A 15,539-nucleotide genomic window follows, 5' to 3' on the forward strand; every position below is an offset into this window, starting at 1 on the left:
AAAATAAGTTACCATAGCTATGCAGATGACACACAAATTTACGTAACAATTTCACCAGGAGACTATGCTCCAATTCAAACACTGAGTAAGTGCATTGAACAAATCAATGACTGGATGTGTCAGAACTTTCTCCAATTAAACAAAGATAAAACTGAGGTAATGGTCTTTGGAGCCAAGGCAGAACGTTTAAAAGTTAGCGCTGAGCTTCAGTCTGCAATGTTCAAACCAACAGATAAAGCCAGAAATCTAGGTGTAGTCATGGACTCTGACCTGAGTTTCAACAGTCACATTAAAACAGTTACTAAATCAGCCTACTATCACCTAAAGAATATATCTAGGATTAAAAGACTAATGTCACAGCAGGATTTGGAAAAACTTGTCCATGCCTTTATCTTCAGTAGACTCGACTACTGCAATGGTGTCTTCACAGGTCTCACTAAAAAATCTATTAGAAAGCTGCAGCTGATTCAGAACGCCGCTGCTCGAGTCCTCACTAACACTAAGAAAGTGGACCACATCACTCCTGTTCTGAAGTCTTTACACTGGCTTCCTGTGTGTCAAAGAATAGATTTCAAAATATTGCTGCTGGTTTATAAAGCACTGAATGGTTTAGGCCCAAAATACATTACTGACCTCCTGCTAAACTATGAACCATCCAGATCTCTCAGGTCTTCAGGGACTGGTCAGCTTTCTGTCCCCAGAGTCAGAACTAAACATGGTAAAGCAGCGTTCAGTTATTATGCTCCAAATATCTGGAACAAACTCCCAGAAACCTGCAGGTCCGCTGCAACTCTTACTACTTTTAAATCCAGGCTGAAGACTTTTCTTTTTGTCGGTGCTTTTAATTGAACTTTTCATATCTTAAACTGCACTGTAACTTTTATCCATGTACTTTTTCTTGTAATGTTTAAACGTAATTAAACTCCATGACATTTATGAGAGGGACTGCTCGAAAGCAGAGATATTTGGAATATCTGGCATCGACGGATGAAAAATAGTGTTTTGGTAACACTTTAAAGACTTTGTTATGGAAGCAAAGCAGGGGAGGGGGTGTGTACAGCCTCCTGAGGGTCCGATTGTGGATGTCATGCGAGCAAAATATGGTGAAGAAAGTCTGTCTAAATTCATATTTTAGACTGCACTGTAACTTTTATCCATGTATTTTTCCTTAATGTTTATTTTATTAGCACTGTAACTTTTATCCATGTACTTTTTCTTGTAATGTTTAATTGAACTATTCATATTTTAGACTGCACTGTAACTTTTATCCATGTATTTTTCCTTAATGTTTATTTTATTAGCTTTTCTTTTTTAATGCTTAATGTCTTTCATTTCTTTTTTGTAAAGCACTTTGAATTACCCTGCGTCGAAAAGTGCTATATAAATAAACTTGCCTTGCCTTGCCTTGCCTTGCCTAGTGTTTATATTAGGGCTGTCAGTCGATTAAAATATTTAATCGTGATTAATCGCATGATTGTCCATAGTTAATCGCGATTAATCGCAAATTAATCGCACATTTTGTATCTGTTCTAAATGTACAGATATAGGAATATATTTTTCAAGTTTTTAATACTCTTATCAACATATGAGTGGACAAATATGCTTTATGCTAATGTTTATTATCATTTGAACAATGACAAATATTCTCATGAATATTAAACACAACAACCTCTGAACATTACAAATATTCGCCTCAATTCAACCTGGAACCTCTCTCATACAATAATACAATACAAATGGTGTGTGTGTATGTGTGTGTGTGTGTGTGTGTGTGTGTGTGTGTGTGTGTGTGTGTGTGTGTGTGTGTGTGTGTGTGTGTGTGTGTGTGTGTGTGTGTGTGTGTGTGTGTGTGTGTGTGTGTGTGTGTGTGTGTGTGTGTGTGTGTGTGTGTGTGTGTGTGTGTGTGTGTGTGTGTGTGTGTCTGTGTGTGTGTGTGTTGTGGAAATTGATGTGAGATATTGTACCAAAGAACTGTGATACATGTAAAAGGGCAGAAAGTCTTGTTGCAATTTCTAGACACTAAAAGAGGTCTGTTGAGTTCCCTGGTAATTATCAAATAGTAGCAGTTAAGTGAATACTGTTCAAGCAATACCTGTGTTTGTGTTTTATAGTGATTTCTCTGTTTTGATCCTTTCATAAATGTGAGGATTAAAATGGCGAGAGACAAAGGGCTGTAAAAAATGAGTTTTATTGCGGTGGGGGAGGTCGAGGTATGCAGCACAGGGTGTGTGGGCCAGGGGAGAGGAAATTCTGTTTGAGATCTCTGGCAGGCCAGGTTTAAGGAAATCTATGTATCTTGAATAAGTATGTGTGAGTTTATACATTCCTGTGTGTTAATAGTTGAAGGAACAAAAGGTACATTTTTCCTCTCCAATATAGAGAGGTTTTTTTATATAGATTTCTGAAACAATGTTCCCTTTTTTGTTAGAAATAGATGAGCACAATAGTTTTTTCTTTGACTTTTTACCTGTTTATCAAAAGAGTGTTTTAAGCTATTTGTGAAGAAGGAAGATGCAGAATTAAGGGTGATTTCTGTTTGGAGTGTAAAGATTATCCCTGATAATGTTTTCTGGGTTAAACCATCGATAAGTTTTACAAATGGGGAGGGACATTTTCCTTGAGTTTTAATGGGGTGCCTTCCCAACACCTGTGGCTTTCAAAGCTGCCAGACGCTGATTTCCCTGTGAGATAGCGTTTTGGTATCTCCCCAATGAAACGCCACCCCTTCTTTACACTAGGGAAATGTTTTTCTGGTGGTTAGTCCTCTCTTCATGCGTGTGTGTGTGTGTGTGTGTGTGTGTGTGTGTGTGTGTGTGTGTGTGTGTGTGTGTGTGTGTGTGTGTGTGTGTGTGTGTGTGTGTGTGTGTGTGTGTGTGTGTGTGTGTGTGTGTGTGTGTGTGTGTGTGTGTGTGTGTGTGTGTGTGTGTGTGTGTGTGTGTGTGTGTGTGTGTGTGTGTGTGTGTGTGTGTGTGTGTGTGATGGATCGTTGGAGCTATGTGCAACTCAAGGCATATGCTCGAACGGGAGCTGCCTGGACGCTGCAATCATGTTGCCCACTATCCGTGCTGAGTGTGCTGACTTTTCGTACAGTGTCCCACTGTCTGGCTGCCTGCATAAAGTCAAGTGCTCGGCGCAGTTGTGGTGAAATGTCGCTCCTCTGTTTTCATTTAAACAGCTCCTTATATCCGTTAGCGCAGCTAGCTAGCACCAGATGCTAACAACAACAATGCACGTAAGGTCTCTCTCTCGCTCGCTCGAGCCACACATACACACACCCTCCCGGTCCTCCCAATAGCCAGTCGGTGCCTGCCGGTGAGCGTGGAAGTGTGGTCTGCTGCAAGCGGGCAGCAGGAGCAGGGCTGTCAGCATCAGCTTGTAGATGGTATTTTAAACTCGATGCGCTCTGAAGCTACGGGGCGGCCGAGGAAAAAAAATACACATGCGTTAATCGCGTTAAAATAATTAGTGGCGTTAATTTTTTTTTGTTATTAATGCGTTAACTTGACAGCCCTAGTTTATATATATCTCTGCTCCTTAGCAACGGTCATCACAGTCCTTGACAGTGGTCTGTTCTACTGGATTTACAACGTGTCACATGTTCTGAATTGACCAATCACAACTTTGTTTAGCCTCCGTATTGTTTATGGTTGAATGTGGGCCGCAACATTTTTTTTTTATTCTTAACTGGGCCCTGAGTTGAAAAAGGTTGAGAACCGCTGCTGTAGAGCTTTCTTCACACTGGCAACCCCTACTGAGAAACTTAATAGAACAGAGCCATTATTCTTGTTATAAATTACTCCTGGGCATTTCCTGTAATGACATGTTTGCTTTTGGTGAGGCATATTCTCTCATGAGCACTGGGAAACACTTTCTCATTTATGTAATAAATGTTGCAAATTGCATTACAGGTCTTTCTCCCTCTAGGAACTCCAAAATATCGCCTGAGGAACACTTTCTGTTAGAGTCTAACAGTTAGACATGCGGCAACTGTTGTGAATAATTTGAGCAGTAGAACGGTAAGACCAAATCAAATATGAGGGCTTGTGATTTAAAAAAAAAAAAATCTTCGTTTATAAAAAAAAGCACAGCCGCAGGTTACAGACAAAGACTGAAAACACTTAATTTGTTCGATTTGGAGATTATAAGAGACTAATATTGAAGATATCACAAAATGTATGGATGTATGATATTTACAATAACTGAAATATACAATGCATTACCATCAGTGTAAGAAAAAATATGAAGTGAAATGAGTTCAATGTATCAGGTTGATCCTGTGACTTATCCACAGTGAGTTTAAATGATCTCCAAGTAAATGGCCGTCTCTGCATCGGCCACATTACTCTGCACCTCTCTTGTGCCTCTGACTTCTAAACCTTCTCGTCTGTCGATGCCTCCGCCCTCTCCTCTTCGTCTTCTCTCCCCACCTCTCCTGCCTATCGGATGGATCTGAAAAAAAAGCACAAATGTTGCTAATCCGTCAAATATAGGAAATATATAATTTGTAGATTTAATGTTTTCTTTTAATGCAATGCCTTCTGTTGAAAAGGACGGTACCTACCTGCTTCGTATGGACAAAATTAGGTGTACAGTTTTGGTATACAAGTTGGTAGCTGCCGTTGGTGTAGATATGAGTCACCTCCGTGCAGTTAATGTAGAGGGGCATCTGATCCTGATAAATCCCCATTCCTTCAGGGTACACAGCTGGGAGCTGTGTTCTTTTCAGAACATGTCTGAAAGGAGCAGCACATGAATACTCACAATAAGCATGAGAACATTTTAGAGGAACATTCTTTAGGGCTGATTTGCTTCACATACTTTTCAGATCTCTTTCGGCAGCAGTAGAAAGAAAGAGACAGAAGGAATAAGACCAGGCAGATGGACACAGCAGGTATCACCAACCACATCAAAAAGGTTGTCTCTGTTTTAAGACAAAACAAGCAGCGAGGGATCAGATGTGAAACTCAGGTGGTTAACTACATGGATTATAGTTCCACTCTTGGCATTTCAGAAATACTGCTTGACCCTCGAGCTTAATGTAACAGCTTCACTTAGATATTCCATTATAAGAGCTAGCTTTTTTTTACGTACAAAATATATACATGCTGCCACAACTGAAAAGCTGTAAGAAATACAGCTCAAGGTTATCTTTGCAGCATTCTTCAGCAAATGATCTTATGTTTCCAAGCTGCAGGCATGTTGCACAGATGTCTCAGTTCCATCCCTATATCAGAGTGAATAAACAAGAGGCAGAGCTCGAGACTTTGTTAGAGTTACAAACTTTTAACACACCTTCTTCTCCCTGCAGCAACAACAGGGAGTCATTTCCCAGTGCGTTGAAAGCAAAGCAGATGACAGTCAGAGGTTTGTCCATGTGGCCCCTCAGAGTGGCTGTAAGCGCGCCGGGCTCAGATGTTACGGACCCGTTGTAATCACGAGGGGGAACAGTACCATTCACGCTCCAGGTGATGGCCGGTTTGGGTTTGGAGTCGACTGAACAGTGACACAGCACCTCCAGATACTCCACAACACAGGTGGAGGAGAGCTGGAGGATCACTGGTTTATCTGTAGGATAGAAAGAGCACATTTCAACTTCGCTGATAGCCTTTAAAGTATTGTTTGTGTGGGAGGAACTTTTTAATCTCTTCTTCTTTTTTTAACTATAAAGGATAACACATTTTTTGAAAATACGCTTATTGGCTTTATTGCAGAGCCAGTAAGCTGCTGAGTTGAGTACAAACTCTGGAAACAGAGAAACAGCTTGCCTGGCTCGGTCCAAATTAAATGAAATTACCTCTATACACTTTTAAAGCTCACTAATTTAGATGTTATATGTTGTTTGTTTAATCTGGAAACATACCACAGTGTAAAAACAACGATTTACCATTGTACAATGTTTATGCACATAACTTCCTCGAGTCCTTGACTGTTGGTAGTAGCTTCGTATTAACCATACAGACATTGAAGTGGCGTTAACATTTACATAGTGGCATTTGGCTACATTCCAATAAAAAAGGGAACCATGAAAAGTTTTCTTAAAAACCCTTAGAACTCTTTCAAGAAAAATGGAAACAAAGCCAACAAAAAAATCATGTTTTTTGCCGACCTCTATTGATTTATCTTCACCTTGCTGCAGTGATGTTAAAGTGTACTCCAGGTTGTGCACACTTTTACATCACTGTCGGGTGTGCAACAGAAACAAATCCTGACCCCCACAGGATTTCAAACAACCTTTCAACACAAAAGGGCGGTGAAACTTGTGTTATCTTGCTTATGTTACTCTGTCAGCAGCAAAAACCCAACACATGTAGGTGAGGCTTGTTGTCAAATATTCCAAATGTGTGTATGACCATCAGAGGGAGGGGTACAAGAAATTAGAAGAAAGTATTACATTGTATGTTCAGCGGCGTGGGCTTGGACTCTCCTCGACCAATCTGGTTTTGAACTAAGCAGCGGACCCTCATGTCCCGGGTCACGTTGAACACCCGGATTGTGTGTGTGCGATGGTGGAGGTGCACCGTGCGGCCGTGCTGACTGTAGGACCAGCGGTACTCTGACACCGGAGGGTCGGCTTTACACGAGCAGACCAACAAGGCGCTGCCCCCCTCCTGCACCACCAAGGTCTGGATCTGAATTACTACATCTTTGGGTGAAACTAAAGAAAATGTGTCAGTGTCAAACAAGCCAGGAAACACAAAGATAGTAGTCAAAGCCATCCTTACAGGTCACATGCAGATCCTTTGACGTGGATAATGCTTTGGCTCCTCGGTAGCTGGCTTCACATCTCAGCCTGGGTTTCACCTTGTGTGACGCAGTGAAGGACAGAGTGGAGAGTAACATCGGCCTGTGGGGCTCGGGGTGGAGTGTCTGCACCCCCGCGGGCTCAGTGCCGTTGGGCCAGTCTCCTCTCTCCCAGCTCCAGCGAAGGGTCGGGGGTCTGGAGGGACAGGAGTATCTGACGGAGCAGTTCAGCGTGACCAGCTGCCCCTCTGTGGCTGACAACATGCCGCTGATGACAGGAGCCTCAGGGGTGTCTGTCATTGAGGAATAACTCCATCAACGCTTTGCTTTTACTATACTGTGTCATGAAAACAAATTTCTAAAAGAGCACAGACGAGTATTTTGGATTATTGGTCTAAATGTCCATTACAAAGCTATTCAATCAATCATCCCAAAAGTGGTTGTGTATTTAGGGTGGATGATTCCAAATCATTATTATGTGATTATTATTCACATAATAATCACATAATATTATTATGTAATAATTTTGTTATTATTACATAATAACTAATTTATTATTTTGTTTCCTTGTAGAAAATAACTTTGTTCTATACTGCTCATTTTAGATATGTATTTGTATTTATTTGTTTGGCTATTTGTTTTAATATTACATTTAGCTCAGGTAATTTTTTTTAACTTTATACCGTATTTCTACTCTACGCTTTTATCTTTCCAAATTCTGAAGCTTTGAAAAGCCTACATTATCTTGTTGTCAAAGTTCCAAAGCAACAACTTCTTTTATGAGAGAAGAAAGAGAGAATATAGCAACCCACTCACCCAAAACATCCAGACTGAAGCTCCTTGGCTTCCCCCAAAGTAACTCGTCCCCTCTCTTCAGAGCCATCTCAAACTCCCGGGAGTTGTCCTGGCTGATCCTTTCGATCTTCACTGAGCAGTCTCCATCTGCAATTCGCCCAAAGAGAGACGCCCGGCCTTGGAAATCCCGACTCACTTGATCTCTGTCCTCGCTGTTAAAAGCTGTGCTGCGGAATGGAAAGATGTGTCCACCACCTCTGAACCTAATCCGAACGTCCACCCTCTTCCTCCCCCTGAGAGGGTGAGGAGTTTGAGGGGTGAAAGAGCAGGGGACCACCACACAGGAGCCCACCAGTGCTTGGACATGTGCAGGGACTGAGGGCACAGGGGACACAGCCTGGACCCTCCTCCACAAGGCTGCTGCTGCTGGGACAAAGAACTGGAAATAATTACCAATATCCATACACAGGATCACATGTTACTAGGCCAAGGTCTACAGTATAGGATCAGGTTCAAATCACAGTAGACAGCAGGTTTATATCAAGCCATCCTGCCATTAGTTGCCTCATAACTGTTCATGTATGATGTGTTCATGTTTGTTTAAACTTTGAGCAGAATTAAGCGAGAGACCATTTGCAGGGAACATGGCCAATTAAAGCATTAGTGTTCCAAGCCTTTATATCTTAAAGAAAGCTCATAATACTGAACACATTTGTAGACAATCAAAGGTTAAAGCTGCTGTATTTAGCTGCACTGTCTGCATAACATGACCCAGGACAGTTTTGCAACAGATGTATTTTTAGAAACGGGAAGAACCCCTATCCCCAACACAGCAGCAGTTTTTGCTCTGGAAAATCTACTATTAAACTGTTTTGTACATTGATATTGTGAATTTATCCTTATTGGTTTAGGGATTATTTGCATATATTATTAAACTTTTATTAACAGATAATAATCAGAATCAGATTGCCTTTATTCGTCTTACATAGGGGAAATGCATATCAAGCAAAAGTGAAGATAGACAAAAAGTAAAACACTATTAGATAAGGGCATGTACATATATTGAAAACAGAAATTAAGAATTAAAAAGTGTTTCCAGTTTATATGAAGATAATAAATGAGCTTGTAATTATTAAAGAAACAGGATTCATTGACTACAGTATGTTCTGCAGGAGACAAAAAATACCAATATCTCCATCTCTACAGTAGTAATTATGGTAATAAAAGAGATATTGGGATAATTTATTTAGGATAACATGACTTGATAAAGAATAACTTTGTAATTTATACAGATATCTGAAGCTAGTTAATTTAAATATGAATTACTCACCAAAAATGAGAGGACACAGAAGGAAGACAGTGTCAACGTGCATGACTGCAACCCTGCTCTGCCAGCACAGACAGAGGAAAGGATGAACAAAGGAGCAAAGAGGGGGAAGTGTTACATCGTGCTCCTGACTTCACTTTAATACATCCTCTTACTCTTCCAATATCTTCTATATCAGCTATGCGTAACACATAGATTTATAACAGACCACTGAGGATCATTTTGAATTTAGCAGTGGTAAGTTAACAACTTTCCCACATTTATTTTAACATGTAAACATATTCAAATACTCTTTCAAGTGATGAGGAATGGTTCGGAAAGAAAGACCTCAGCAAGTATCTATGAGACGACACATGACAAAGGGTGAGTCACTCTCATGCTGCTGGCCGTTTCCTCAAAGACTCCAAACACCAAATGTGTTCATTTCTGATTCCCTCTGTCTACGCACACTGTCCCAACCAAACCTCGAACAGTGTTAGAAAAGTGATAGTGGTAAAACTCCATAGAAAGTTGAACAAAACAAATTAATGATTAACTTTTCTGCCTGACACTGATTTGTATCCGTTCTGTCAACAATAAAGATCCGTCATTATAAGTAGGTCAGAGCAGTTGTGTAAGAAGACGGAGGGAAAAGTAAAAAGTGTCAAGATAAACATTTTGTATTTGAGCAGATACTGTTTAGACTGCTGGTCAATCTGTTAATTTACACACAAATACATACAAATATAATACTGCTATATAATATACACACAGTATACTTACTGTATAGTACGTTTTATTTCATTTGAAATGCATAATAGTTTGATATTTTGCTTCATAATGGCAATAATACCAAGTCACTTGATTGGCATGTTTCTGCAAGATCAAACATCGGCGATGAATCAGAGGCAGGGACAAAGAATGAACACTTTGAACTATGGACTCTTTGAATTATGCTTTGAATTGCTGAATGTACTCCTCCTCCCTGCACCTTACGGCAGAACACTATCAGCACTGCCAACACAAAAGTGCAATGGCACAAATAGACGAGAGGGAAGGTGACAGAGAACAATAACATATTTCGTTAAGGTAAGAATTTCAAATGAATAAGCATGGTAATGTGTTTTCCATATTGAGTTATAATAGTTTACTGAGTGTAAATGATAAGTAAGACATATTTCCCTTAATGTATATATTGTGTATTGACCATGTATTTATTGTATTCCTCCTGACAGTATATTCCAAAGCCATGAACTCAGCTCAGCACCTGCTCCGGTCTCAGAGGGACTTGCTGCTGAGCTTGACTCTGGATCACCCTGCTCCCTTGCTGCGTTGGCTGCGTGATGCTGAGGTGCTCTCTCCTGCTCACTACCTGTCCCTGCTGGAGAGGTCACCATCCAATGCTGTGGCCCAGGCCATGGAGATGGTGTGTGCCACTGAGGAGAGCAGCCAAAGGTTCCTGCAGGTGCTACGGGAGGTGCAGGACTATTACTGCAGAGATCTCCAGCTCTGGGTGGAGAGACACTGCAGGGAAGGTGTCAGTAAGCCAGCGCCTGAACCTTTGAAAGTCGAAGGTGAGGTTGTTTTAATATACTGCAGAGGATTGTTTATTTAAGGTGCATTTAAAGTGAGAAGAAAAGTGACTAACTGGAACTAAAGACAATAAGGTTGTACTGCCTGAGTACCATGCAGAGGTTGAGAAGATTATTAACACAGTACAATAATCGGTGATGTCTTGCCAAGTGATTTCTGCTGACTTTGGCAATTAAGGAGGGTGTACATGCACAAAAAGAATGTAACTCAGCTATCATAAGTTCAATGTTATGCCATTTTGATACCATTGTGGCTTTAAGAATGGCAATGCTTACCACATATCACTTTTGTCCAGACTTGTAAATATCTCAACAATTTATAACCAACATATCCCATGCTAAACAAAGGCAAATTGGCATTTCCTTTGTAAGCATTGTAGTATTTATCTCAAAGCACTTACAGCCTGAGTTGGTAGCATGTCTGTAGACTCCAAATGTCTTTCATATAAGATCATTTGTATTGAAAATATGCTCAGGAAACACCTTCTCCTGTGAATCTGACATTATAAATAAATGTATGATATTCAAACCATCTTGAAATTACACTGTGCAATATCATACATATCAAATATGTTAGCACATGCATCCTGTTTAATCCACAGACAAGAAGCCTAAAGGTTTTGCTAAACTGTTCAAAGGAAAGAGCAAAGGATTCACCCTGACTACTGAAGCAAAAGGTATAATATATCATTTCTACAACTTTCTTTGTAGTTGTCTGTTATTTGAAAAAGCATTTAAGTGAAATTATCTTTATGTGCAGCAAAAGAACAACTGAAACCTAGCAGGAGTTTAAAGCTGGCCAACCTCCGAGGTATGTAATCTTAGGGCATTGAAAATAAGTCAAAAGTATTTATCATATATATAAATAATAATTGAAGTTTGTTGGCAATGCATTTCATCTTTCTGTCTTCCATTGCAGTTCCTATTTCTGCCCATAAAACAACCCTGCTGAAACGCACAGAGCAGTTGAAGTGTTACTCAGAGGGAGAGGGAGTGGCTTCAAACTCAGCTTCTCACATCGAGATCCGCTACACTGACCTTTTCGTGACAGAAGATGATGACTTTGTAGACAGCAGCAAACATGAGTACTTTGACCTAGCGAGCAGACGGGCTCGCATCTATGTTCATCAGGCTTGCCAGCGTATACGACCATGCCATTTATTGGACCCCCAAGAAACATCAGGACGGCCCCCTAAAAGGGTTAAAGTGAAGGGTATTGCTGGAATCGGAAAGAGCGTAGTAGTACAGAGACTCGTCTATGAGTGGGCGATCGGGAAGAACATGCGTGAATTCACCTGCATTTTTGACCTACGCTTCAGAGAGCTCAATCTGATTGAAGCTCCACTGAGCTTATTTGAGCTGCTTGGAGAACGGTTCCGGTACCTAAAGGAAGCACTACCTGATCTCTTCACTTCACCAAGCTCTTTGCTCTTCATCTTGGATGGATTAGATGAGTTCAAATTCACCTTGGACTGGAACAGTCCTGACAGAAACATTGACTTTCGCTCAAAGGTGCCAGTGTCTGAGCTGGTGGTGGCTTTAATCAAGGGAAGCCTTCTCCCAGAGGCATCAGTCATTCTCACAACAAGACCGTCTACTGAGGCACCCAAGCGTTTCTTCCAAAGATGTAGTGTGGTGCTGGGCTTCGAGGAGGAACAGGTAAAAGAATATACCACCAAGTTCTACAAAGACGGAAAAGTTGCTGAAAAGGTCTATGATTATATCTTGAACAATGACAGCCTTTTCGTGCTTTCCTTCATTCCTCTTTATTGCTACATCATCTGTACCGCTATGGCTGAGTTCTTCTCTTCAGAAAATCCAGATGCGGGTGACTCAAAATCTCTGGATCTAAACCCGCCCAGAACGGTCAGCGAGGTTTACTTCTGCTACCTGTTTACAGCAATCAAGCACCATGCACTAAGGGGTAGTGCAGAGAGAAGCACCTCAAGATCGGAGGTTCTCTCCCTAGCAAAGCAACAACTGACAAAGTTAGGAAAACTGGCCTATGAAAACCTTCTTCAGAAGAAGATCATGTTCAGCAGAGCAGATTTGGAGAAGTATGATGTTACACCTGGCGATCTTCAGAGCACATTTCTCTGTCAAATCCTCCAGCCTGTCGAAGAGGAAACAGTGGATATGTTTTCTTTCTTTCACTTGACTGTTCAAGAACATCTGGCTTCACTCTACTGTGCCGTTAACCTCTTCAGCCAGGAGGACATAATCCAAGCTCTTGACTTGTGGTGCTTGGGGCTACGCCCTCCATCCTCCACAGCTGCACCCCTGAGAAACACAGACATCAACATGGACCAGCTGGAGAGTCTCCAGATGTTCACACGCTTCTTCTTCGGGATGCTCCGAGCTCGGCTGGCAGGTCAGTTGGATGGCCTTGAAGTTTCCCCAATGGAGCAAGGGGATGGCATCCCCACCAGGCTGGGTTTGTGGTTCCAAGAGCAATTTAAGCATGGGGAGCTAAAGAACCAGGCATCCCTAAATCTTCTCCACTGCCTGATGGAGTTCCACATGAAGGAAGCCACCAGCCTGGCAGCACCAGAGATTAAGAAACTGTACCTGTTTAAAATTAAGCTGAGTGTAGTGGACTGTGCAGCCATGCATTACGTGCTGCAGTTCTCTCCACACAAACTCCAAGAGCTCAACTTGGGCTACTCCAACATTGGAAACAGAGGCCTCAAAAGACTATGGCCAATCCTACATCGCTGTGAATCTCTCTAGTGAGTAACTGACTCTACATTAACCTTTCATATAGATGATACATTACAATATTACTACTCGACAATAAAAACAAGTTATATATAATGCATCCTGTGATTAAGGTCAGCTCCACTCTTTTTTAAGAGAGGAATGGTATGCCACAATCAATGTTAACTTGTTTTTTTCTATATTTTTCAGTTTGAGATACAACTGCCTGGATAGGCAAGCTGCTATTTTGGAATCTGCAGTTCTGAAGTCGAATGAGTGCCAAGTGAAGAAGCTCTTGTAAGTCATTACAGAGTATATTTTAGAGCTATCATAATAAAACTTTGAATAAGGTTATAACGAATTACATAATAATATAAACAACTTTAGCTAACTGTCTTCAGCAGATTGTATTTCAAGATTCGCACACATTCTAAGGCCTTTGTTTTTGAGGGACTGAATAAGATGTTTGCTGCAGATAGCCTGGCCCTGGCACAAAGCCCTTGATATGAAACACTACACTTTAGGTATTTAATTGCAACACAATTCCTCTGCATGTCCACAGTATGTGTGGCAATAACCTGGGACCAGACGGGGTTTTGGAGCTGTGGAACGCTCTTGAGCACAACACCACTGTGGAGGAAATGTATCTAGACATCACCGGCATCACAGAACGAGGAACAGAAAACATTGTCCACTGCCTCAGCAAAAACAAGGCCCTGAAGACACTGACGTAAGATTGAAACTTCTGCTCCGTGGTCTCATTGTTATAATGCATGGAAACACTGCCCTATAGTGTGAGTCTATGCTTTGAAAGGTAATACAAAGTAATCTCTTACCTGCTTATCTTCTCCTCCATCAGCATTGTTGGGAATGACATCGGAGAGGTGGGGAGGGCGAGGCTGAGGGAGCTGGAGAAATGTCGACCTGGACTCCGGATTATTGCAAATTTTGTGGATGACCTGGGATTACTTCAGGCGTACCTGGACTGGGTGGAGGAGATCCGGGAAGACAGAGATCAGATGGATTCAGTGAAGAATGCAGACGCCCTGCAGTCTGTGCTGAGAGGGCTCCAGGTGGCAGAAGAGCAGGTGGAGACAGGAGAGAACGCAGAGAAAGCCAAGGAGCTCAAGAAAAATATTTTAGAGTTGCTGGAGTCTTCTACAAATCTGACCGGAGGAAGACATGTTATGTAGCAAGTGTTTGTAAAAGGTCTCCATCTAAGCAGCAGCTGCTTTCAAGGCATCCACCATTAGTCAACTAACAGTAGACTAATGTTCGGCTTTGAGGCTTCTTTAACTCAATTGACATACTTATTATCTTTTTATCTGCTTGACTCAACCATCACAACATGTCTCCCGTTTTCTTTACATGTTTTATATTGATGTATTAAATCACACTTGTTTCCAGCTTCTTTAATTAAAATATTATTTGGAATCCCTTGAAAAGTGAAGTCAACAGATGTTACTTTGGGGGATTACAGCTACCACAGAGGGAAGAAGAGAAACACTGTCATCTGCTTCAGCAGGAAATAAACCTTCTCCTGCTCAGTTACAACAAATGAACACACTGCCATCTTGTGTTGGGTTTAGGTTAGGCTACTACTTGCTTAGTAGCACTGTTGGAAATTAGGTTGGCGAAATTAGTCGGCGAAAAATAAATCCTGTAAGAATCAAGATTGTAAGACTACTATACTAAAATACTACATAAAATCACTTACCATTTCCCTGATTTTTTTAGATCTTATTTTCAATGATACATGATCAGGAGTGGTGGTGGAGCAGTAACAGCGGGGCAATGTCTACCGCAGGGGTAAAAGTTAACATTTCCTGATCTGTATATGAAGCTGTGATGAACATTAGCTGTGGCATTTTAAGGTACAGTACAAACAGTGATTCCTGTGGTTAAACTGACCTGGATATATATTTATGATCAGAGCATAGTTCCAGGAATATTCATGACCTAAAGCCTGACATAAATGTTGAACCCAAAAGCGTGTAAGAACTTTTCTTGACTCTATGATAGAAAATGGTCCAGGGAGAAGCATAGGGGAGTAGCCTGAAGTTTGTCATGGGTTTGGGAGACTCATAAGAATTGCGAGATTTAATATATAGGAGACAAGATTCGAAATAGGAAGTGGCTTAAATTAAATGATTAATACAAATTATAAAAAGGCATGTGTGAATATGTGTCTGCTTCCCATAGGTGAAAGGGATTATGTCTTTTATCAATCAATTTCCCTAAACAATGTTCAGGATGATCAAATTCAAACACTGAGTAAGTGCATTGAACAAATCAATGACTGGATGTGTCAGAACTTTCTTCAATTAAACAAAGATAAAACTGAGGTAATTGTTTTTGTAGCCAAGGCAGAACGTTTAAAAGTTAGCACTGAGCTTCAGTCTGCTATG

The 15,539-nt window shown here is 41.0% G+C and overlaps 2 protein-coding genes across 3 annotated transcripts; one reads left to right on the forward strand and one right to left on the reverse strand.

Moving 5' to 3' along the window:
- Nucleotides 1-2,957: 2,957 nt before the first annotated feature.
- On the reverse strand, nucleotides 2,958-9,059 carry LOC117460309 (B-cell receptor CD22). 2 transcript variants are annotated; one of them, XM_034101654.2, is made up of 8 exons: nucleotides 8,867-9,059; nucleotides 7,558-7,959; nucleotides 6,723-7,034; nucleotides 6,392-6,655; nucleotides 5,293-5,565; nucleotides 4,819-4,921; nucleotides 4,562-4,733; nucleotides 2,958-4,449 (listed from the first exon to the last, which is right to left on the reverse strand). In XM_034101654.2, the coding sequence occupies exons 1-8, from the start codon at nucleotides 8,907-8,909 to the stop codon at nucleotides 4,297-4,299; spliced, it is 1,722 nt and encodes a 573-aa protein (XP_033957545.1). In that variant the 5' UTR covers nucleotides 8,910-9,059; the 3' UTR covers nucleotides 2,958-4,296. The 2 variants fall into 2 exon arrangements, with proteins under 2 accessions (XP_033957545.1, XP_033957544.1); XM_034101653.2 differs by having other exon boundaries at nucleotides 7,558-7,962.
- Nucleotides 9,060-9,846: 787 nt separating this feature from the next.
- On the forward strand, nucleotides 9,847-15,279 carry LOC117460308 (NLR family CARD domain-containing protein 3-like). The gene is made up of 8 exons (XM_034101652.2): nucleotides 9,847-9,931; nucleotides 10,078-10,416; nucleotides 11,037-11,111; nucleotides 11,195-11,245; nucleotides 11,354-13,163; nucleotides 13,342-13,428; nucleotides 13,694-13,861; nucleotides 13,991-15,279. Exons 2-8 carry the CDS (start codon nucleotides 10,092-10,094, stop codon nucleotides 14,322-14,324), a joined length of 2,850 nt encoding a protein of 949 aa, XP_033957543.1. The 5' UTR covers nucleotides 9,847-9,931; nucleotides 10,078-10,091; the 3' UTR covers nucleotides 14,325-15,279.
- Nucleotides 15,280-15,539: the final 260 nt, after the last annotated feature.

Source organism: Pseudochaenichthys georgianus, chromosome 16, assembly GCF_902827115.2.
Source record: "Pseudochaenichthys georgianus chromosome 16, fPseGeo1.2, whole genome shotgun sequence".
Classification (NCBI taxonomy): Eukaryota; Metazoa; Chordata; class Actinopteri; order Perciformes; family Channichthyidae; genus Pseudochaenichthys; species Pseudochaenichthys georgianus.